The following is a 25,088-nucleotide window of genomic DNA, read 5'->3' as shown; positions in this document are numbered from 1 at the left end:
ATGGGTCATTTTCTTTGTTCTCCCGCTGAGTTTTTCAGCGTCTATGCCGGCACTGTTTATAGAGACAGCCTACCTCCCAGACGCCTACTGTGTGCTAGGCACCTTCCTAGAACCCACAGACAAAACTCCCCCACCCATCAGCCTACTGTATTGAAGCTTATTCTCACATGCAAAGTCCTAAAAAAAATTAAACAACCATCGATAAGCAGGGAAGCCTGGCTGGTTATATAAGCACTGTACGTAGCAGGAGACCTGAAATATAAAATAACCATTGTTACTCACATCTCTCAGTGTGTAAATATGTCAAATAAGGGTAACATAGCTGGAGCTAAGGGTGGATTTGGGGTTACCTCCATATGATGCTCTACCGCAGATGCATCTGCGCATAACTGAACAAGCTCTGACAATTTGGGTACCAGGTCTGTTGCTTCCTGGCTGTGTGATTTTGGACAAATTGCTAAATTCATCTTTTCAATAAGGGCAATAATCTCTGTATCATTAGATTGTCGTGAAGATTAAAATGGGATGGCACATAGAATGCCAGGACCACATTAAACCTTCAGATTTTAATTACTTTTTCTTTCTCCCTATGTACCACCTTTTAGTTTCAAAGTATTTTACAGATAATCTCATTGTAGACAATGAACTAAATATCGAAAAGATTAATTGCCTGGGGAGATGCACAAATAATCAAAGACCTAGTTGTCACCCTTGTAGTAGAAATAAGATATTTATTCCAAGTTCCTGAGACTAGGAAAAGAGCCCTAAAAATAGTAGTGAAGAAATTTTAATAAAAGGGAACAAAGAAACCATTGGCCAGGGGACCAGCTTCTAAGAACGCTTAAGAATAAAAATGCATTTTAACGTGGAGGTGATTTCTCGCCGGGTCTTCCACACAAGGAGGAGCGCTGGGACTGAGCCAAGCTATGTTGCGGCTCCTCGTCTCTTCTCGAAGTTGTAGCTGACCCTCGTGTTGTTAAATTGCAACAGATGGCTTCTTTTTACACCCCACGCTGTCAGTGGAATGTAAATGCTTCTCCTCACAACACTGAAAATACCGAGGCTGTGTGTTTAATCTGTGCTGTGCAAGCAGAATGACCCTGAAAACAACACGAGCACTGAGCACGTTGGGAGAGTTGGCATCCATCCTTGTAAACAGAATTGGGGAGGATTCTGCAAGCCTAGTGACTAATCGCGGTTTTCTTCCTGAGGCTCTTAGCACAGCCGTATCCCTGAGGACAAGTAATCTAAATGGAGATATTGAATAGAAAAGTTATAGACCCAAGGGAAATGTTTTTTTAAAGAGGGGGAGAGAGAAATGTTATTCTGGGGTATGGGAAAAAGAAATTTTTCTGCTCGACAACATCGAAGAGGCTTAGTTTATAGTTTGAATTCTCAGTTCCAAGTCTCTGTGGGAGTTTAGGAAACAAAATTTCCCTGTGTTTCAGATTATTTAAGTTAGTAAGGGGAATAGTCTTTTAGCGATTACTTCAAAATTCAGGAAAAAAAAGAATATAAATAATTCATATGTCAACATGACACAGAATATGAGAAAATGCAGCAATCAACAAAGATTAGCCAGAGAAAAAACTTGCCTTTTGAGAATATTAATAGCAAATTATAGAACTAAAATATAATTAAACACATTAGGTGGGTTATCTCATTTCTTAAATCGGTCTCTGAACTGGGTGGGGAACAGAATCTGATCTTTATTTTATTTAAACAGTCACTAAAAGTTAGTCAGTAGCGAACAGAGAAGAGGAGTCTTCATGCCATTCATCCTTTGACCCTTTTATAGGGAAGGAACAGAGTTCCTGGCACTTCTAAGTCTTGTATTTTCTTGGGCAAGGATCTCCTACACTATTATTTCGAAAGGCAATGCAGACATTGAAAATATCGTAATTACTGTATACATAGACTTAGAGGTCCAAAAGTATAAAATAGCCATCTCAGCTATATTGTCTGATCTAATTTTATAATAGGCTGTTAAATTCTATGCTAAATTTATACATATAGATAGGGCAATTTTAGTCCAGCAGTATTTTTAAACTAATAGGAAAATGCTGTTAGCCTTTATTTTTGTCCCTCCAAGAAGGAAGTCTTTACATTCCTCCATACTAATGTAAATATGTCCTTTTCCCTAGGAGTGTTTGTGGACATTAAGGTGGGCAGTTAGCAAAGTCAAACATAAGGTTTTTGTTTTGTTTTTTCAATCTTGCCAACTTTAAAACCTATAGACTTTTACTAAATGGCTTATTTGGAATTTCAAAGCCTGACTTCTGAAAGAACCCTTTAGTTCTAAAACTAAATACTATTTAATAAATCCCCACGATATGAAGGTTTCTCTCTTTGCTGGGTGTAAGATACCTTGGTGTTTTCAGTTGCGACAAGCTTGTAGATTTTAGTGACGTCCACTTGAGATCTGACCAACCTCAGCATTGCAGGATCCTTCTCTGTTTAGACAAAGCAAGTCTCAAGCTATTTTGAAGAGAGAAATAGGATTCCCATTAAAGCCAGCTATGCGTCTTTCATCTTCCACGAGGCAGAATTTGAAAATAAAGTCTAATAATTTGATGTAAACTGACAGTGACAATAGAAATAGCTACTTCTGAGATTATTTAAGAGACGGTGCAGGGTATAGACATTCATCAATAAAACACTGGGAGAAAGAGTTTTAATTTCTACGTTGGCTTTTTAAAATAAGAATCGAGTAAATGGCACAATAGATTATATAAACAAGGGCTTCAATGACAAGCTGTCAAAGTTAAAGTAATATATTTTTACGTGGGTGACTTGACGCCACACTTTATCACTTACACGAGGGGAAGCCAATTTGAGTCTGGTCAATAAAATACAACCACCAGAGTTGGGGCACAACTGACGTAGCGTGGCGGAGCCTGGTGACACGGCATTCTCTTCTGCCGGGACACGGCAGAGCTGGCACTGCTGCCATCTGGGGTGTGTCGGATATTGAAGCACGATGTGATTGAGAAACACCCATGCAGGTATGTCAGAAGCGAAGATGCAGTGGGCCCTTCGTGCTCTGGGAATTTAAGGCAGGTCTGAGGTAAGAGTGGAACTAGTTATTCAAAAGCTGGATTTACTGCAGTCCCACAACTGTTGAAAATTAAACTACATGTGCTGCAAGTTAGGGGTTACTGGGGTATCTCATTATAGGAGGCTGTTTTTTTCAGAGGCTGGAATCTCTGCTGAATTACTGAGGGACTTATTTGAATGTAGACTTGGACCAAATAATTTTCTGATAAGTTGGCCATAAATCCTCAGTAAAATAAGCTTGGTGTTCTCAGCATATCTATTGGCTTTTTGATCATTTTTATGGCTTTCCTTTTGCTGGTCAAATTATCCTTATATGCCCCTAAAGCTCCTCTGACATGGATTAAGTCAACACAAACCAATAGACCTTCATTACTTTGGCAACTGGTTTTGATTTGGGGGCAATAAATACAATGACACAGACTAGATTACCTTTGCCCAAAGGCTATGTGATAAGCCATAAGGATGTCGGGTATTCGGCATTCTTTTTCCTGCATAATGTGAGAATGAATTAATAGCAGCTTTTGACCAACTGAAGAAAGTTGGAAAGAAGAAAATCTGAGTGAGAAAAGAGCCAGGGTATAGCTCTCAGGTCAAGCATGATGATGCCAGTAGATTACGAGAACGTCCATGAACACCCACTGTGCACCTGGCAGTGTGCGAGGCACTAGCAGGTGGAGTTAGGACCAAATATATGAGGAAACGAACATTTGACGTGATCCATGAATATCTTAGTGTCTAGTAGGGGAGATAAGACCATGGGAACAAGATTTACTGGACAATAAAATTATAGAAGAGAGAGAAATCAGCAAGATCTGGACTCACAGAGGAAGGGATAATGGAAGAAGAAAGATCTGAAAATTTGGGGTTTAGAGGAATTACTTTCATTGTAAAAATCATTTTTAAAAATATTACTTTTCCAAGATTTTTTTTTTTGGAAAAAATGGTAACCTAAAGAAAATTTTAAAAAATAGTACAATGAACATGTGTGCTCTTACCCAGCCTCACCAATTTTTTAACATTTTGCTACCTTTGCTTATTTCTATCTACATATATACATTTTTTGCTGTGTCTTTAGAAAGTGGTTTACAGACAGTATAACATTTTATGACTAAATATTTCAGCAAGTGTCTCCTAAGAAAAAGGACCTCCTTCTACATCCACAACACTAGTATCATATTCAAGAAATTTATCATCATCCCTTGTTCAGATTTCTCCAATTGTCCCAATAATGTCCTTTATAGATTTTTTTGATCCAGGATACAATCAATTGCATTTAATTGTTGGCTGTCATGTCTTTTTAATATCTTTGAATCTCAAAAGTCCCACTGCCTTTTTAACTCATTTGCTGAATATTCTCTTGCTTTTGAAATTATGTGTAAAATCAATCGACATATTTATCAATCACCTTCTAAAATCTATAGACTATGACAGCAATGGGGTATAAAGAAATTCAAATCCTTTTCTGCCCTACAAAACCCAGGTTGGTAGAGGACTCGACATATTAATAGAAAGAGAACTAAAAATTTGAAGCTGATATGTTTCTAATAAGGGGTATAGGTCATATGTGCTAGGAAAGAACCAGCAGAGAATGTGCTGGAACTTGCTCACGTGACTGCTTATGGCAGGGAGAGGAAATCAAGCTTCCTGGCGTGGAGTCTAGGGGCGTTACATGCCCAGGTTGGGTAAACGCTTTCCCGACAAATGAGCTGCTACTCCACATTCTCCATTCTCCAGTTGTGACTCTACAGAAGCACTTACCCCTCCAGAAAACTCCCCCGGCAGGCCGGAAGTGTCCCAGCACCAGTCATGCTTCTTGTTCTCCTGCCACTGGATCACGGTGTTTCCTTCTGCCTTCAACACCCTTCTTGACGTCCTTCTCCCAGCCACTTCCTTAGAGAAACGTAAGGGATGTCATAAAGTCCACCCGCCTTCCTCCTTCTCCTTCTTTTGCACTCACCTCTAACATAGCACCTCTCTCATGGGACTGTGGGTGTTTATACTACCAATCCCCAGGCACCAGCACAATACAGTGAATTTTTTAAAGACAATGACTATGCCCTTGAATTCCATATGCCCAGGACCTCATATGCTGTCTGAAACTTTGAAGGTACTCAGTAAAAATTTACTGAGTCAGTGAATGAATGCATGAACAAATGAGTGAATGAATTTCACCACTAGTAAACTTTCCGGGCTATACAGAACTTTCTAACAGCTGAGAACAATTTACTAATGTGTTAAACAGAGCCATGAGCATTACAAGGGTGTGAGTCAATAACAATTGATCAACCCTTTTGTGCAGAGCACTGCACTTTGTATTACTGGAAAGTTCCAGAGGAAAGAGATACAATCCTAGGGGGAGGAGTAGATTTTGGCGCAACCCGCAACAAGCGAGAGCAGCACATTCAAGTGCACACTACCTGCTGTGCAGGAGCCCGGGGCATTGCCATAGAAGAGACACTGGGCGTGGAGTCACATGGGGCTTGACTGAGTCGATGGCCTGTTTCAACATGGAGAAAGGGTGCTGGCAGGAGCAGATGATTCCTGTTTGAGAAGGGGCAGGTGAAGACAGCTGCTGTGCTGGAATGCGGGGTGCTCGTTACGCTGCAACTGACGATAACTTTCACAAGGAAGTGGAGGCGCATTAATATAATAAAAGGCTTGACTTGAAACTTAGCAATTTAGGTTTGATATGGGTAGGTTTGGTATAGTTAGTTTCCACGGGCTTCCAAGCCAGGTCAGCAAGGTCATTTTTTTTCTGTGGGGCTGACTGGATGATGTAGATTCTACGGGAAGAGAGAATGGCTAGAGGGCAGTTTAATTACACAGGTAATAGATGGTTAGTGTCTTAACCGGGTTGAGGCTGTGGGCATGCAGAAGGGAGAGCTCTGAGCAGAAAGGCAGGGACTTGGTTATGAACGGATCCGCGTGCAGAGCAATGACGAGGGAGAGGGCGTCAGGTCTGACAAACAACAGGTGTTGGCGGCTCACAGTGCCGTGTGATTTACACTCTGAGTCTTTAGCCAGCAACTACTGTTTTGTGGAATGAAAAAGAGAAGGAGAGGAAAGGGGAAGGAAGTAGGACTGTGCACCCAGTTTGTCTGAGACCAAAATGGGCCAAGATAACGTCCAGTGGTTCACCTAAGAGAGACAAAATAACGTTTCCCGTGTGGAAAACAGTACCTGGCTGCTGCTTGTATTGTTTTTAATCATCTCTAGCAGCTCCTGCTTCTGTCACCTGATGACCTTCCCATCCTGGCTATAAGGGGCAGGGAAAGGTAAGAATAGACATTGTGGCTAATGTCACAAAAAGGAACAATGTCCAACTGTCTTCGTGCCCACTTGCCTCCTCGATCAGGTCGTTCCTTATCTGCCCACCAGCGGTTGCCAGCAGCACCTCAGACATGGCGCCCACCTTCGTCAGGAAGCAGAGCAGGCTGCTTCAGCTCCTCTGCCACAGGCTGAGGTTTGCATTCTGTAAGAATCTCGGGAGGGAGAAGCTCTGTGTGCATCGAGTGTGTTCTTCATTGCGTGCTGCTGGACAAAGCTCTTTCGCTTCTAAGTGCCTGCTGTCAAATGGCGGTCGTTGCAGTGTCTCTGTGGGATGCGCGCGGTTCCATGTACTAGGGAGACAGCCAGGAGCAAGGAGGACAAACACCTGCACCTTGATGGAGTTTCCACAACAGTGGAGAGACACGCGTGGACTACATAGACTTTGCATGGCGCTACGTGCTGGGGAGACAGAAAACTGATTGCAATTGAAGAGGGGCATTGGGAAGGCCTCCCTGAGAAGCTGTCAGGAAATGATCATCTCTGCCTAGCTGGGTTGTTAGGCGAATTAAAATGGTTTCTGTGTGTACAACATCTGGGAAACCCTCAACCCAGGGTCAGCAGAAATAGTAGCTATTATCTCTAAATGATAAATTTACAAAAACATAACAAAATCTTGAGTTTGGGCTGCTGGGATTTTGTTCTTGTATGAGACACAGGGAGAGATAATTTTTATTCGTAAGACCTTGTGTTCCAAGGAAAATAATTATATCACTTAACACCACCTGCTTAAGGAGAGAAAAATATGAAAGCAGTGTCTCCACACTTCTGGCTGTATCCACGCTCCGGCCTAAAACCTGGCATCCTGAGTGGGAAAGAGATTGTGAGACATCAGGGTGAGAATCACAGAGCCAACGCCTGGACCAGCAGGGACAGGGGCGGTTTCGCTCGCCTCCGTATTTCTACCCAGCATTGTGCTTGCAGAGTGCGTGTTAAGTCATTATTCGTCGAATGCAGGAATAAATGTGTCCCTTTGTGACCATTGTCACGGCACCTCTCAAATCTCAAGATAATTGAGCTCTTTCCCTGAAGGTCCACAAGGGGACGCATGTCATGCTTGGGCTGATGTATAAAAGAGGATGATGGTTTCAACTAGAGCTAGAATTCCAAATGCGTAGGCTGATGCTGAATCCAGGCCCTCTTTCTCATTTATCTCCCATGTTTCCACACCAAATTTCCGCAGTAGCTATTCCAGCCCCTTCAACAGGGCCTGATGTGGAAATTGTAGGGGAAGGGTCCCAAGACAGCACCATCTAGGGCTGTGGTCCCTGAACTGTCGCATTTGAGCCCAGTTTTTCCATCCCTAGCTATGGTGACCACCTCCAGTTGGTATAGTTCTAAGAAATCGTAATTGCTTGGTGAGAATTAATGTGGAAGACTTTAAGTCGGATTCCTTCTTTTTCCAGTGAGGGACTTCAAAGGTTGCTAAGTGCAGTCTTATGCAGCCCTGGGAGGGGCTGGGGCCCACCATTGTTTGGTTCTCAGCCATCCCAGCGAGAGCCTGGCTCTCTTCTGGGAGAAGCAGAGCAGCGGATGAAGAGACGGGGCAATGCCAAGGAGAAAATGCTCCTCAGCCTGCAGCTCAGACACGCCCTCTCTCCTCTGCTGCCTGCCGGCGGGCTGCTACTCTGAGGGACAGGTGCAGGGGCTCTGTGACACCCTCAAGGTCTTCACATCACTAAGCCTTTGATTCAGTAAAAGGAGCATCTCGCTGAATCACCCCTCATGTGCCAGGACACCACCCACGTCCTCTGTTTTGGCTTTTCAGGACGCTATTTTCCCCTGAATAACTGTAAAGTGGACAGTGTATTTATGGTTGAATATTGGCTGCCGTAGCAATATTAATTTTAAAAACAGAGTTCTGGTACATATTCAGTATTACTATGGAAACGGCTGTTTCTAGCAGTTCACTGATAAGATAGAGTTCAAGGATTCAGGTCTGTGTGGGAGGTTTTTACCATCCACCAAACTGAAGACCTACTCGTTACAACAGTAATTCACAAGAACCGCTCTCCTCAGTCTTAGATATGGAATATTCCTTTCTCTTTTTTTTTTTTTTTTTATTTGTGGGATGAGAGTTAAAGAGATGTCCTCATTTTGCTTTAGATATAGATGGAAGATAAGTATTCTAACTGGCTTTTTAAAAACACATCTTTAAAGTTTCCATCAATCACTAATTCTTATAATAGTACTTAATGGTCTTACTTAGCTACTTGTGTTAACATTAAATATACACACACATTCCCCAACTAGTTTCAGAAACTCACATATTGAAGCTGGAATGTAACTTGCAATTAACTGGCACATTCAAACATTGTAACTTCTCATCTTAAACTGTCTCCACATATTTCTACATAACTGATACAACCGAATACTAAGAAGCATTTGAAGTAATTCACAGGAGCCAATCTTACACCCCAACATTGCCGCCATTTTTAACGACAAACATACTCCTGCTGACTTTATAAGACCCAGGCATGAGAGAAAGAAGAACCTAAGGTGGTACCTGGAGCATCCGTCCTTGAATTTCCTCACTTTAAGTCAAAGCTTTCACATTTTCACTTCCTTCCACGTGGAAATGTGAGGTCAAGTTTCCCAAGAAATCTTGTAGTTCTTGATATTTTTCCCAGGCTCCTTCTGATGTGTTTATTGTTTTCGTGTTCCCCCAAATGCTGTCATCGGCCCTAAATATTGTGACAGGCAGATCCTGATGCTGAGGACAGAAATGGTCTCATTTCTTTTTCTTTCCAGAGAAGCCAGCTCATTTTGTGTTTTCAAAATTAGAAGAACTGTTCAGCAATCAGTTAGTGAGGGAACGGCTGATCCTGAGGGGCCGGATTGCACAACCTTCTGCCGGCGCCACCTCGGCACGGTGAGGGTGATAAGGGCTGCGCCTCACGGTCCCCAAGCTCGGCTCTGAGCGCTGGCATTTCACAAGGGCAGGCTGTGGGTGGTAGGAGTGACAAAACCCAAGCAGGACAGGGAAATCAGCCAGGGACAGGGCACTGCATGAGAATAAACAAGAGGCACAGCAAGGACTGAGTTCCCATCCTGCACCTACACATCATGAGAAGCTCTGTGTACTCCGCAATTCTCAGAACAATTCCGAGATATGGGAAGTATTATCCCCATTTGATGGGAATTATTAAATCCCCATATTTAAGCTTAGTACACTACACCACTGGCAAAAATGGATTCAAATCCATTTCTGTGTGTTTAGCAAGTGTATACTCTTTTCAGTCTCCCTTCAGAAGAAACACAAACAAATTCCTTTTCTGGAATTTAAGGAAACAAAGCTAATGTATGGTTCCAGCACATTGCAGCATCCTCTCAAGTAAGAAGGTTCAAAATAAGTTTTGACAGTTTCACCTCAGAAGGCCAGAGTGTAACTTTGCCTTGGCTCTTACATAGGACATAACCAGTCAATGTTTCAGAATGAGTCTTCTTTGGGGAAAAAAAAATGAAACACCTATTGATTTTATTCTGTAGATATAGAGGTCAAAGTAATCTTAGTTTTTAATCATGTATAAAATGTACTTTTAAAAAAGATGTGAACATAATAACAATACAGATTGCAGTATAAGCCATTTAAAAAAAATAATTTTACATGCAATTTTTAATTAATCGGGGGGTACATCTTTTCAGAAAAAGGTTACTCAGAAGTGCGGTGTTAGAAGCACAACCTGTCCAAACGGGTCTGGCCTCAAATCCCTGCTGCTTTTCAGGACAGTCCCACCCTTGGAGGCCTCCATCAGTTCATGTGTCACAGCAGTTTCCATTATCAAAAGATCCATTCCAGTGCTGGGTATTTTAAGCACAGTTGAAGAATAGCAGAGCAAAAAATGCCTTTCAACCTTGGGAATTCAAAAGCAAAGGGCCCTCAAGAGGCGACTTCAAAACCCAACTCATTCAGCCTTACTCCAAAGCTTAACAACATGACCCATTTGATATGGTTCGGGGAACTGCTTCATCAAAAACTTTATCTGAAGCTTGGAATTGCAATATCAGTTTTGTAGGTTGGCTCCCTTGGTCATATTGCAAGGTATTGAGGGAGTTCTGGTTTATCTTTTGTAACTAAATAGATTTAGGGATAATGATAAATGGCATATTAATGGCTACCAATATTTTTGTGTGTTGAGAACTTACGTTAGGCCATGCTTTGTGTATTTTGCAGTCATTGTGTTTCATAACTTCCATCCTTTGAAGCATATATTAATATCCAGTTTTATAGGTGATGAAAATGAGTCTGTGAGAGGGGAAGTCACTTGCTAGTGTTCACACACGTGAGTGGCAGAGCTGTGAATCAAACCCAGGACTCTGCCTCCATCGGCTGAGCCTTAACCACTTCATCACACAGCCCGAGGGGCTGCCTCTCAGGCCTTGAATCTGCTCTTTCCTTCTTACCACATTTCTGAGAACAGCGAAGCCTCTGTAGACAGAAGTCTTGGTTCCTCACAGGTCACAAGATATGTGAAGCAGATCAGCTCTCTGGTTCTGCTTGTGGCTCTAACTAGGACTCAGAGCCTACACCCACGGTTCCCTCTCCCGTTCTAGTTACAAGGTAGCAGATGAGAGAGTCTAATTGCTTTAGCTTCTCCAGTATTCATTCTCAGGCCAGATGAGAAGAGCCCAGGAAAGTTCAGAAAACAGCAAAGAAAGTGATTTCTCAATTCTCTCTGTGGATGTGGACACTCCCAACTCACTCATCCAGGAGAACAGCCATTCCTCCTGAAGACGACACAATTTACTGGACAGATTAAGTCAACATCTAGGAACCAGAGTGGACATTATCTAAAGGCCTCTAGAGGATACCAAGGGTTTTTGCTGGTCAGATTCCACCTGCCCTTCTGAGTCCCAGACTTTTGACCCTTCAAGGCCAAGTCTATGGCTCTATTCATTTTTCCCAGCCCACAGTTATCTTTGCAGATAAAAGATGAAATTACTCACAAAAGGATGGCCACATATTATGGCTGGAGAACTTGCCCTCTAGTTGAGGTAAACTCTTTTTCTCAAAAACTACTGAAGTCTACGAAACTCGATATGCTTTACGCCTAAAGCTCCAACAGCTGGAGGATGAAAAGTTGTGACCCAGAATTTTTCACAGCTGACTGAAAGTGGAGAGGGGGGAGTAATTAGTTCTATCTACTAGCACCATATATGTGAATGTTTTCCAGACACTGAAACTAGCTTTTTTCCCAGACTGAACTCGTAGTCCTCCTACACAAACCTGTTTCTCCTTCTATGCACCCTATCCTAATTAATGATATCCCAGTCCACACGGTCACCTAATGTGGAATCATCAACCACCCTTATCTTTCCTCTGCTCCTCCCCAACCTCACACAATCTGACATGGAGTGACTCTACCTCAGAAATCTCTCTCAACCATTTTTTCCTTCAATCCTCACCACATTGGTAAATTTAGACCTAGGTCAACTCTTATCATGACTAATAAAATGAACTCCTATTTTCTCTACCTCCAGCTTGTTCCCCACCTTCACTGTCACCCATCCTCCATCATGTTACCAAATTAATAAAACACAGATCTGATCACATGATGCTCTTGCTTCAACTCTTTCGGGGACTCCCCACTGACTACAGGACGAAGTCTGAATTTTGTGTGGCTTTCCAATTTCTTGTCAAGATTAATCTACTTTATAGTTCTATATTTTACTAACTTTTAAAATCTTTTCCCAATTCAAACTTACACATTCATGGACCATACCTTTGGTCACACTGAATGTCTTACTATTTCCCCAAACTCTAAGAACTTTTATATCCCCTGGCCCTTTTTATTTTAAATTGTTTCATCCAAATAGAATTTCCTGCTTGAAATATCTGAATGTCCACTCATCCTTCAAAGAGCCATCACATGCCTCATTCCAATATTACTTCACCTACACCCCATTACAGTTCATTTATGACACTATCATAACATGCATTTATAATGTAGTGTGATTATTTGTGTGTGTGTATGTGTATGTGTGTGTGTTCTCCTCTTTTCCCTTCCCCAGAATCTGAGCTCCAGATTTCAAACTTTGATTTATCTTTGTATTTTTATTTCCTAGCTCAGTAAATGTCCATAGGAGATAGTCAATAAGTATTGTTGAATGAACGAACACACTAATGAACCACATTTGAACACGGCTTATAGTGAGTACATCCAAGACAACATTGTGAAAAGAGACAGTATAATATTAATTATATAATGGTTTTTTTTTTTTAATTTTTTGTTTATTGCACTAACATTGGTTTATAACATTGTAAAAATTTCAGGTGTACATCATTGTACTTCTATTTCTGCATGGACTACATCATGTTCACCACCAAAATACTAATTACAACCCATCACCACACACGTGTACCGAATTATCCCTTTCACCCTCCTCCCTCCCCCCTTCCCCTCTGCTAAACACCAATCCAATCTCTGTCCCTATGTGTTTGTTTATTGTTGTTATTATCTACTACTTAATGAAGGAAATCATATGGTGTTTGACCTTCTCCCTCTGACTTATTTCACTTTGCATTATACCCACAATGTCCATCCATGTTGTCACAAATGCCTGGATTTCATCGTTTCTTATGGCTGAGTAGTATTCCATTGTGTATATATACCACAGCTTCTTTATCCATTCGTCCCTTGATGGGCACTTAGGTTGCTTCCAAGTCTTGGCTATTGTGAATAACGCTGCAATGAACACAGGGGTGCATGTACCTTTGCAAATTGGTGTTTTCAAGTTCTTTGGATAAATACCCAACAGTGGAATAGCTGGATCATATGGTAGTTCTATCCTTGATTTTTTGAGGAATCTCCATACTGTTTTCCATAGTGGCTGCACCAGTTTGCACTCCCACCAGCAGTGTATGAGAGTTCCCTTTTCTCCACGTCCTCTCCAACACATGTTGTTTCCTGTCTTGTTAATTATAGCCATTCTGACGGGCGTGAGGTGATATCTCATTGTAGTTTTGATTTGCATTTCCCTGATAGTTAGTGATTTTGAATATCTTTTCATGTGTCTGTTGGCCATCTGTATATCTTCTTTGGAGAAATGTCTGTTCAGGTCTTTTGCCCATTTTTTAATTGGGTTGGTAGTTTTTTTGTTGTTGAGATGCATGAGTTCTTTATGTATTTTGGAGATTAAGCCCTTATCAGATGTATGGTTTGCAAATATCTTCTCCCAATTGTTAGGTTGTCTTTTCGTTTTGTTGATGGTTTCCTTTGCTGTGCAGAAGCTTTTTAGTTTGATGTAGTCCCATTTGTTTATTTTTTCTATTGTTTCTCTTGCCCAGTCAGATGTGGTGCTTGAAAAGATGTTGCTAAGACCGATGTGGAAGAGCGTACTGCCTATGTTTTCTTCTAGAAGTTTCATAGTTTCAGGTCTTACATTCAAGTCTTTAATCCATTTGGAGTTAATTTTTGTGTATGGTGTAAGGTAAGGGTCTACTTTCATTTCTTTGCATGTGGCTATCCAGTTTTCCCAACACCATTTGTTGAAGAGACTTTCTTTTCCCCATTGTATATTCTTGGCTCCTTTGTCAAAGATTAGCTGTCCATAGACGTGTGGGTTTATTTCTGGGCTTTCGATTCTATTCCATTGATCTGTGTGTCTGTTTTTGTGCCAGTACCATGCTGTTTTGGTTACTAGAGCTTTGTAGTATAGTTTGAAATCAGGGAGTGTGATACCTCCAGCTTTGTTCTTTTTTCTCAGGATTCCTTTAATGAACCACATTTGAACACGGCTTATAGTGAGTACATCCAAGACAACACTGTGAAAAGAGACAGTATAATATTAATTATATAATGGTTTAAATTAAGGTACAGTGAACAGAAAAAACAAACCTGTAAGCAGAGTGAAGATGTTTAAAATCCCCTGGGATGTTAAGCAAAGATTCCGTGTGTGACAGTAGATGGGCTAGGTAATGGGCGACGGGTCACAGAGAAAGCTACATGACAACTAAACTACCTCAGTGCTGCTTTTACTCTGACAGAAATATTTCTCTGAAAACCAGTTAAAAATTCAAGTGGTGCTTCTTCCCGTCTTTAATATTTCTGTGCAACTAAATCACAGCTTCACGTTATTCATTGCTAAAAAGTGCTTGGCAAACACGTTGGAATCAACATTAAACAAACCACTGTGTATAACACCCCTGAGCGTCCTGGATCCAGCTCCTCCTGACAGGCCTCTACCTGCAGTTTTCTGTTTCTAGATGTTTGGTTCGGCATCGAGCTCTTGGGTGCTTACAGCCATTCAATTGTCACATCGAATCCAAATCCAAGTGATGATTATGGAAACCGCCTGTGAGACCAGCACATAGCTGAGCGTCCTCTGCCCTGGGAGCTTTCCCACGAGACCTAACTAATTCAATTTGCTTCCTTTCCCAAGAAAACACCATATTTTTGTAAAACAAAATTCTCCTGTAAAACAACCATTCTTTCAGTCTAAAATCAGAACTTTTGGCAAAGGAGGCAAGAGATTGTGAATGTTTCTATAGATGTAGAACTATTTTATAAATATACGTTGTGGGTTCATCCTCTGCCCTTGATGTCACACGAATGACCTCAGTCACTGAAATTAAGACACAGAGTAAACACAGGAGATATTTCAAGCCACATCTCCTGACTCTAGACCTGAGATGCTAGATACATAGTCATTTCCACATGATATGGGATTTCTTTTAAGACCTCGCTCTTTTTACAGTCCCAAGTAGCACCAGTGCTCTGGTTGGTTTTCTTTTCTTTTTTTTTATCATATTTTCCAAATATTTTTCCCAATTTGTTTATCTTTTACTTTTTTTTCCAATTATTTTATTGAGGTCATAATGGTTTATAACACTGTGTAATTTCAACTGTACATTATTATTCATCAGTTTCTGTATAGACTGCATTGTGCTCACCACCAAGTCTAATTTTTATCCGTCACCAGACATATGTGCCCCTATACCCCTTTCACCCTCCCCCAACCCCCTTCCCGTCCGGTAACCACTAATCTGTTCTCTTTATCCGTGTGTTTGTTTATCTTCCACATATGAGTGAAATCTTGCAGTGTTTGTCTTTCTCTGTCTGGCTTATTTCAATTAATATCACACCTTCAAGGTCTATCCATGTTGTTGCAAATGGGACGATTTTGTCTTTTTTCATGGCTGAGAAGTAGTCCGTTGTATATATATACCACATCTTCTTTATCCATTCATCAGTTGAAGGGCACTTGGGTTGCTTCCACATCTTGGCTCTTGTCAATATTGCTGCAATGAATGTAGGAGTGCATAAATCTCTTTGGATTGCTGATTTTAAGATCTTTGGATAAATATCCGGTAGTGGGATAGCTGGATCATATGGTATTTCTAATTTTTTGAGAAATTTCCATACTGTTTTCCATAGTGGCTGCACCAGTTTGCATTCCCACCAGCAGTGTATGAGGGTTCCCTTTTCTCCATATCCTCTCCAACATTTGTTGTTTTTTTGTCTTGTTAAATATAGCCATTCTGACAGGTATAAGGTGATATCTCATTATAGTTTTGATTTGCATTTCCCTAATAATTAGTGATGTTGAACATCTTTTCATGTGCCTGTTGGCCATCTGTATATCTTCTTCGGAAAAATGTTTGTTCATAGCCTCTGCCCATTTTTTGATTGGGTTGTTTGTTTCTTTGTTATTGAGTTGTACGAGTTCTTTATATATTTTAGAAATTAACCCCTTGTCGGATATATGATTTGTAAATATTTTCTCCTAGTTGATGGGTTGTCTTTTCATTTTATTCATGGCTTCTTTTGCCTTGCAGAAGCTCTTTAGTCTGATGTAGTCCCATTTGTTTATTTTTTCTTTTGTTTCCCTTGCCTGAGGAAACGTGATATTCGAAAAGATGCTGCTAAGACTGATGCCAAAGACTGTCCTGCCTATATTTTCTTCTAGGAGTTTTATGGTTTCAGCTCTTACATTCAAGTCTTTAACTCAGTGTGAGTTAATTTTTGTGTATAGTGTAAGATAATGGTCTACTTTCATTCTTTTGCATGTGGCTGTCCAGTTTTCCCAACACCATTTATTAAAGAAACTTTCCTTTCTCCATTGTCTGGTTGGTTTTCATTCTAGGGGAGTTCCATTGTCCTTTGTTCTATGATTCACATCACAATTATTTCATTCCTTCCAGTTGGCAGGTGACTTGATCTCGAACATTTTCACCTCCATCGGCTTGGTGACGTTAGCCTTGTTGTTGATCCTCTTTCTGGCGGTTGCTGCTTCCGTTGTCGCCTCCAACAAAAGGGCAACTCAGGGAACCTACAGCCCGAGCCAGCAGGAGAAGGAGGGCTCTCGAGTGGAGATGTGGAGCACGATGCCACCCCCTGCGATGGAGAGGCTGATTTAGGAGCGTTCTGTCTCTCTGAGAAGGAGATCCACACTCTGAGAACGTGAGGACTGTCCTCCAGTGTTTTTCTGACATACCTGGAGATATCAGTTTACAGCTGGGATTATATTTACACTGTGGGAAGGACCCCTTTGACCTTCTTAAAGACTTCCATAGTGGTTCAACTCGACACCATTGTTTTATTGTGCTATGTTAGACAATCACAGAAGAATGTTTTTGTGCCAGTAATTTCAGCCTGGTAATTAGCAAAAATATCTTCCCGGGGACAGTGTCTTCTGGGAGAAGCTCCAGTCCTGTCATTTATACTCTTTACTCTCTGCAACTTGGGAACATTGTTTTAGTTTGCCCATTAGCTGGCAACTGCGTTTTTTTTACACAGAAACTACAGGAAAAAAAAATAGAATACATTTCTCACTCTTCCTATCACGTGTGGAAGGTTTTAGTTGTATACCTATGATGAGATGTACACGTTTGTCCTTCAGTCATGGATTTGAGAAAGCCAAAGGAATTACTTATGGCTAAAAGGCAACCCAAGGTGAACAAATAAAAATTGAAATGTGGTAGTTCTCCCTTCTGAGTATTTTTTGCATTTTGTGTCATTACATGTGACAAAAGTAACCTCTAGGAGCATTTGAAAAACCTTCTTATGAATTAGGTTTTTTAACTAAATCATCTCAAGCGTTACATTTAAAGTCATTGCTCTTTATAAGGGGTTGCTTGAGGTCAAGACACTTCCCTAGACAGAAAACAAGATAAAAGGAAAACTCAGATTCTCAAATATAAAAGACCAAGCTCTTTCCTTCCAACAGCTTTTTGATAAGTCAGTGTCAAACAGTGACAGAACCCTTATGCACGTCAAGGGGTATGAGTGTAAGACTATCTATAGGGTATGGAGAGAAAATACTGGGCCTTCTATGCACATATTTTTTCTCCAAAGATTTGGTTAGAATTTTATATATGCTTTGAAATGCATATAACATGCTATCAAAGTAGCATATAAGGAAAAACTTAAAATATGTGCCTATATATTTTGGATATATGCTCAAAAAGTGTCATGGCATGAAATCTTAAATCTGTTCTAGAGCAATCTATCCTTCTCAACTATTCAAGGACATCATTCCAGAAATTGACCCTCTCTCCCCCACATCATCAGTTTTCCCACTGTACTGGATCACATCCAATAGCACCCAAGAGGCTGCCATATTTCCTATCATATAAAATTCTCTCCTGCGGCCCACATCTCCCTCCAATTACCAGACCATTCCTCAGCACCCCCTTCAGCAAAATATCCGCAAATGAGTTTTCTGTATTCGCCGTCTCTCCTTCCGCTCCTTCCATTCTCTCTTGAGTTCAAATTAATTTGGCTTTTCTCTGCATCACTCCATGAAATAGCTCAGGTCAGTGTCACCGATGACCTCTACATTGCCAAACGCAATGGCCCGTCCTCAGTCCTCAGCTTACCTGACCACTCAGCAGCCTTTGAAAAATTGTCATTCCTTTCTTGAAATACTTTCCGTCCAACGGGACACCATTCCATCTTGATTTTCCTCTGACCTCACTGTCCACCCCTCTCTATCTCTTTTGCTGTTTTCCTCTAATCTCCTTGACTTTGCTTTATTTTCTTCCATGCCGTTTATCACTCCTTGACAAATGACATGTTTTGCCATTCGTTTCCTTGACTAGAATTTGAGTTACATGAGGACAAGAACTTTGTTTTGTTCTTTCGCTACAATGTTCTCCACCAGACTAACCCATAGAGCACAATAAATATTTTCTGCATAAATGGACAAATAATGAATGACTATTGCTCAAATTTGTGCCTGCCACCAGCAAAATCCCAAAGTGACCAAAATCCCATTGGGTGCTTTGGCTATTCAACTGTCATAGCTCTGTACCCTAATGTCTTAATCTCTGGCTTTTCCTCAAGTTCTAATATTCCTTTACGTGTTAGTTCAAGAAAATGGATGTCTCCGGGTGTCTCCATGTGGAGTATGCCATGGGACATTTTCTTTACTGTTGCGTCCCATCAGAGTTACAACTTCTCAATAAAAGTTTATACGAAAAAGACAGAAAAAGCTCAGAGGAAAAAAATAAGTAGCTGAGTTTAAAAAATTACAAACTGAAAAAATCACAGAGGAGAAGTTGGTGCCATTGGGATTAGCACAAGTAAGAAGAAAAAGATAATTGTCAATGGTGATACCTTCAGTTTAGAGAAGATGTCTAGTTAATCTGGCTCTTCACCCTCTTCCCGGGGCTAGTTTAGGGCTTTGCATAGGAATGCATGCTCCAATATATGCATGAATGAATGCATGCAGGCTGAATAAATGAATGACTCCATGTGGACGCTCCAAACACATCAAGTTCCTTACAGACTGGCCCAGTAAGCTGAACCTCTGCTGCCTGTTTGCATTGCAAGGGTGCCACGCCTTCCATCGAGAGGCAGAATCGGTTTGCTTTCCCTCGAGTCATGTCTGGCCTGCAACTTGCTTCGATCCACAGAATGTCCTGGAAATGACGCTGGGCACAGGAGGCTCACAGCTTTTTCCCCTCCCTTAGATGGCGGCCCTGAGGCTGCCATGCTGTGAAGGAGCCTGGAGTGAAAACACCACGTGGAGAAGGAGGCCCAGCTGGGCCAGTTCCAGCCACCCTGCCTGCTGGATGCGTCCACGTGTGACCCACATGAGACCAGCAGAGGACAACCCACAATCAGCCCACAGAGTCGCAGAGAAATAATGAATCAGTGTTTGAAGCCACACAGGTTTGGGGCCGTGTGTTACACAGCAGTCCATAACTGAGACATGTCATTCACAGCCATGAGGCAACCTGAGGGACACGGCAATGTACATGTGGCTCTGATTCTAATTTCTTTGCCTCCAAAACTGCTGCTCTGGGGACTAGTGGACTATGCAGTATTCATCTGCATAGTAACAATAATTAGTACATTATTAATAAAATATGACAAACGTATGCCTGATTTCTCAGAGTGGGAAATAAGAGTGAAGATCCACTAAATCCAAACACGGCCCTGGGTGGCGCCGGGGGCCACCGCCCTCCCAGGGCAGCTGTTGGCAGGCCTTGGGGCACAGTTGTGAAGGGGACACAGCCTCCCTTCTTCCTGTCCGGGTGAATCCCGGCCAAGGGCACCAATGGAAAGGCACATCTGGTGTGTGTTTACAAGGAATGACAGGAGGCACCTTAGAGTGGCCTCTCACGTGGCTTCTGGAGCCCCAGTGACTGCAAAGAGAGGCAGGAAATGACAAGTGAGTCTAACTTAAATCAGCTGTCGAAGCTGTCCCTACTTTTCTTCCTAGAATTACCTCCATTCAACAGGTGCTCTCATCTGAGGCTGAGAGGGGTACGGCCCAGAATCAGCCCTGGGCAGCCAAAATTATTATTATTACCAATTAGTATTAGTGGTGGTAAGTGAGGAGTAATCTTAGAACTAGAAGGCATCATTGTAACGATAATTTTGATCATGATCATGACCATGAGGGATCCTTTAGGGAGGTCTTGCTACAGTACGTGCGTGATAACTCATGTAAACTTTACAACAGCTCCTTGAAAGAGGAACTTTTATCCTCATTATAAGAGCGTCTGGAGACAAAGAAACACAGGTTTAAATTTCTGATCTGCCCCATGCAGGTGACATCAACTTAGGCTGAAAAATGGAATCATATGTCTATCTCAGAAGCATCTTATGATAATTATCAGTGTGAAATGCTTAACTGCAAGTAAGCACTCAACTCATAGCACCTATTGTTATCAATGGGATAAAGTGGAGCCTCAGGGGGAGGGGTGGCAGCAGAGGCAACATTTCCTCCACCTCCCACCCTATCTGCCAAACACACCAAGTCGGTAACCACTCCTCCTAGCCTCCTTCCCATCCATCATATGATGTATTTGGAAAATGAGCAGGTTTTGTGCAGAGAAAGACTGTTTCTTCATGTCATTCCCGTGCCTCCGAATGTCCCCTGTGATGGCAGAACCACCCACCTGAAGAAATCACTTCATCTGTAGAACTAACATGAACCATACATGCCTCTTGTGTGTTCTCAATAAAATTGTCAGGAAATAAATCAAAAGGTTTCAGGTCTCTCAGTCTCCCAAACAACTAACAATAAGAATTTTTTTTAAAAGTTTTGCTTTACAGAAATGACTTTTTTTTCTTTTGCCAGCCTTTTAGGATCCCTCCCTAAACCTCTTTTGCTAAGGAATCACAGTCGTCTACCCTCAGCAGCAGCAAGAAAGATCGACCCGTGCATCTTGGTTTCAGTCCCTCTTTTGATGATGATTAGCCGCCAGCTTCACCTGGTTTTATGCTCTACGAGGGCCTGATTCAAATCATGAAACTTGTCTCAATTCTGGGGTCAGTGTGACCTTTCACATTTCAACTGGCTTCCAGCAAAAGTGGGACTTTTACTGCTGTGCCTTGTACTGAAGAGTGATGACAAAAATGCATGTTTCCAACGTAAGCCCATCCTTCTCTGATTTGGTACCCAGGCCCTGCTTTACGTGGTTCCAGAAGCCTGGGAACAACATCCATCAAATATATTTGGCCGTACCTGCCTGAGGACGGCTGCTTGAAGAACCAGTTACAGGCTCTCCTCATCTGTGGGGTGACAATCTCCCCTTGGAAACTGCTCCCCAAACTACATCTTCCAGTGCTAAGAGGTGCTCCCAAATTGTAACTTGAGGCTCCAAAATTGGAGCTCATTTAGGGCTGAAATAAAGCAAACCCCAAATGGCAACAAGTATATATGTTGTTAAAAGTCCCCAAAGTATAGGTGCTCAGAACCCTGCTGCGACACAGCCCTTCATGTCACGGACTTGGACGTGCCATAGGTCAATTCATTCAGTGACGTGCTAATATCCAAAAGCCTTCTACTGCATGGGGCAGTTATCTGCAAGACAACTTATAGGTTAGCTTCCTCCTAACAGAGAGAATTCAGAAACCTTATTTTGCTAGGCCAGTCCTGTTCGTTAAAAAAAGAAATTTCTCTCCCTTTGAATAATTTGGGGATGTTTAATTTTGCAAGAACATAAACTAAACAGTAACCACCAAGAATAGGTTTAATTTGAAAATATTTTGTCATATGGAAAAATTTAGTTAAGCCTAACTCCTAAGGTTTCTTTTATGGGGTTTCCAAAATTCATAGGTTTCTGAAGTCCAGAATATAGACATCCCCACACGAACCCAGGCTCAAATTTTCCTCAACGTCTTTGTTATTTTTCTAATGCATTGGTATTTAATTCTCTGATAGACAGAAGGGAAGCCAGAATCGCTGATTAGGGGAGATTCCAATTATGTCGGCTTATTTAGCATTTGGTAGAATGCTATTACTTTGGTAGAATGGGAGGCCTTGTCGTGGGAAATAAAAAATGAAGAAAACATTGCTTACAATTAGAAAATAAATATATTGTCATCTGAATTGATAGAGGCCACTGTAAATCTTTTGAACAATCTTTTGAAACAAAATACAAATTAATTCCAATACCTCTGTCTTGCAGAAACTGGCCACACACATGGATGTGATAAAATTACATTTATTTAGATTTAATGGAGTTCCGGAACTGACATGAATATTGTTTTGGCCTGTCGAAAGCATTTCAGTAGATCTAACATCCACCCACAAGAGTGAATGAGACAATTGTACAAGAAGTGTCACAAAAATAAACACATTGTTGCCATGCAAGGCTAATGTTAAAACTTGTTTGATAAATAATCTCAATTTATTTTAAAGAGGATGAATAGGCCTCTTCTCAGAAGATATTTCTTTCTGTGGCCTTTGATCAAGACATTAAAACCAAAGATGATCAAGGTAGGTGAAAAATAAATCAAGAGGGCAGATCAATTCATAGGCCAAAATTCAAGGTAGAACCTAATAGTGTTTAGGAACAAATTTGGTCAAAAACCGTCACCTTGCACGAAAGCCAGTGTAGACAAGAAACTAAACAGACAGACTTCACATTCTTTCATCAATATACAGACAAAGCAAAAAACAGATTTTTGGGATGCTGTGGTATTTTCATCACTGTTACAAGTTAGCTATAAAAAAAAATCAGTTTTTAAAGTCACTTTATTTTCTCCCTAAAACCATAAAAATTTCTTTTTGCTGCTATCCGATGCCGGTCAGGATGTGTATAGTAGTCAGAGAGTCTCTGTCCACAGGTGTGGATAAGACGTAATCCAGTATCATTTCTCCCCAGAAACAGCTCTCTTTATTAAAAACAGGTATTTTGGGGCCAGCCCCGTGGCTTAGCGGTTAAGTGCACGCGCTCTGCTGCTGGCGGCCCAGGTTCAGATCACGGGCGCGCACCGACGCACCGCTTCTCTGGCCATGCTGAGGCTGCGTCCCACATACAGCAACTGGAAGGATGTGCGACTATGACATACAGCTATCTACTGGGGCTTTGGGGAGAAAAAAGGAGGAGGATTGGTAATAGATGTTAGCTCAGAGCCGGTCTTCCTCAGCAAAAAGAGGAGAATTAGCATGGATGTTAGCTCAGGGCTGATCTTCCTCACAAAAAAAAAAAAAAACAGGTATTTTTGATCATTAAATATTTGAAGCAATAATTGAAGAAATAGAGCATTTGTCAGAAAGGTGAACTTTCTGACCAACTGTGTTTAATCCAACTGTGTGTTATAACTTCTGTTTCCCACTAAATTGCTGAGTGTCACCCTCTTTTCCAGGTTACATTCTCCTGCTGTTTATTAGTTTATTATTTATTTACAGACTCCTGAACTCAAAGCCCCATTGAGAACCTCTGAAGCTCCGATCCCTGCAGTGTTCTTGGTCCGAAGTGGCTTTTTCTTATCTTACTGAGAAATATCAGTTAGCCGTCTTGACTCTCCCCTTTTGTGACAAGATAAAGGGCACCACCCTCTTCTCCCTCAAGGGTGACTCAGAGAGTAAAAAAGGGTGAAAACGTTAAAATATTGAAGTCTCCCTAGTCCCCATGATGTGTTGGCGTCGCAGGCGTCCCGTTCTCTCAGGAGTGGCATCACCAGAGGCTCAGCAGGCTACAGAGTGGCTGTGGCAGCTTCCATCGTCCCCGCCCCTGTGGGCCTGACTTCCAGAAGTCACTGTCAGAGAAGGGCGCTCGGGGTCTTCTCCTGCGTCCTATGAACGTCCCTGGGCCAGCAGTGGCTGCACAGACCAGCATTGCTCCCTTAACTCGACCTGGAGCTGAGTTGTCAGGTAACAATTACAGAGGAACACAGCTCCTGCAACGCTCCGAGCTTTCCAGAAATTTGTAGTGTTCTCAAGTTCATTAGATTAGGCCTGTCCTGTTGTCACACTCAGCTCTCTTCAGAGTCCTTTGCTCTGTTCTAGACCACCCTTCCCAAGCACACTGAAGCTCGGGCAAAGCCCTCCACCTGCTCCTAAGGGGGCCCAGGCTTAGGACACACGGAGGAGGGCCTTGCTACCCCAGGGCTCCCCGAGACAGACACGCACACATAACTCTGATTGATGAGCTGGGTAGGCACGTGGCTGGTGACAATCCGTCCATGTTGGCGTGAACATCCCTGGGCGGATTTAGCTATTGTTCCCCCTCAGTGCTGGGCCCCACTTCACTTTCTCATTCGTCAGCATAATTGCCCTTTGTGATCCGCGAGAGGAAATATGATCTGTTTCTTGCTTGGTATTATTTACTTTTCAGCACAGATTTATTTGTTCTGAGTTTCAAGTCCACTCCTTGCTCATTTTCTTGCCACCTCTTCCACCTGAAACAAGGAAGCAGGGGCCGGCGCCGTGGCGCAGCAGTTAAGTGCTTGCGCTCCGCTGCTGGCGGCGGGGGTTTGGATTCTGGGCGCGCACGGATGCACCTATGGAGGCCTATGGAGGCGTCCCACACAAAGTGGAGGAAGATGGGCACAGATGTTAGCTCAGGGCCAGTCTTCCTCAGCAAAAAGAGGATTGGCATGGATGTTAGCTCAGGGCTGATCTTCGTCTCAAAAAAAAAAAAAACAACAAGGAAGCAAACTGAGCCCTCTGTGACTCCTGGGCGTCTCCTCCAAATTCCACAGCTTTCCCTCTCTGTGTCGGATCACTGAAGTTAAAGTAATGAAGGACGTGATGCTCTCTGAAGGGTCTCCTCCTCATGCCCCACTCCCTGAGGCATTCTGACAGTTTCAAGGATGCCCAGACCTGCAAACCTTTTAGCATTCCCCAACCCACAAGAGGTTGTTGAAAAGGCATGTTTTTTGAATCCTTCAAACATATCTGGAACATGTAATCTGATTTCAAACCAGTACATGTAATAATACTTCCTTCACATTCATTTTAAACAGAATTATTCAGTTCACTCGTTTAATGAAAAAAAAAATCACCAAATGTCTTGC

At 41.9% G+C, this 25,088-nt stretch overlaps 1 protein-coding gene across 1 annotated transcript in view; it reads left to right on the top strand.

Annotated features, from left to right (window-relative positions):
• Nucleotides 1-16,771, top strand: part of CRB1 (crumbs cell polarity complex component 1) — a 198,869-nt gene extending 182,098 nt beyond the window's left edge. Inside the window, exon 12 of the mRNA XM_087424347.1 lies at nucleotides 16,529-16,771. Within this exon, the coding sequence (XP_087280473.1) occupies nucleotides 16,529-16,744 (216 nt within the window). The 3' untranslated portion in view covers nucleotides 16,745-16,771. The remainder of the gene's footprint in view (nucleotides 1-16,528) is intronic.
• Nucleotides 16,772-25,088: the final 8,317 nt, after the last annotated feature.

This window comes from Ceratotherium simum, chromosome 36 (assembly GCF_057802395.1).
Source record: "Ceratotherium simum simum isolate JZ-2026a chromosome 36, ASM5780239v1, whole genome shotgun sequence".
Lineage (NCBI taxonomy): Eukaryota > Metazoa > Chordata > Mammalia > Perissodactyla > Rhinocerotidae > Ceratotherium > Ceratotherium simum.
This window is presented reverse-complemented; position numbering and strand designations above follow the sequence as displayed.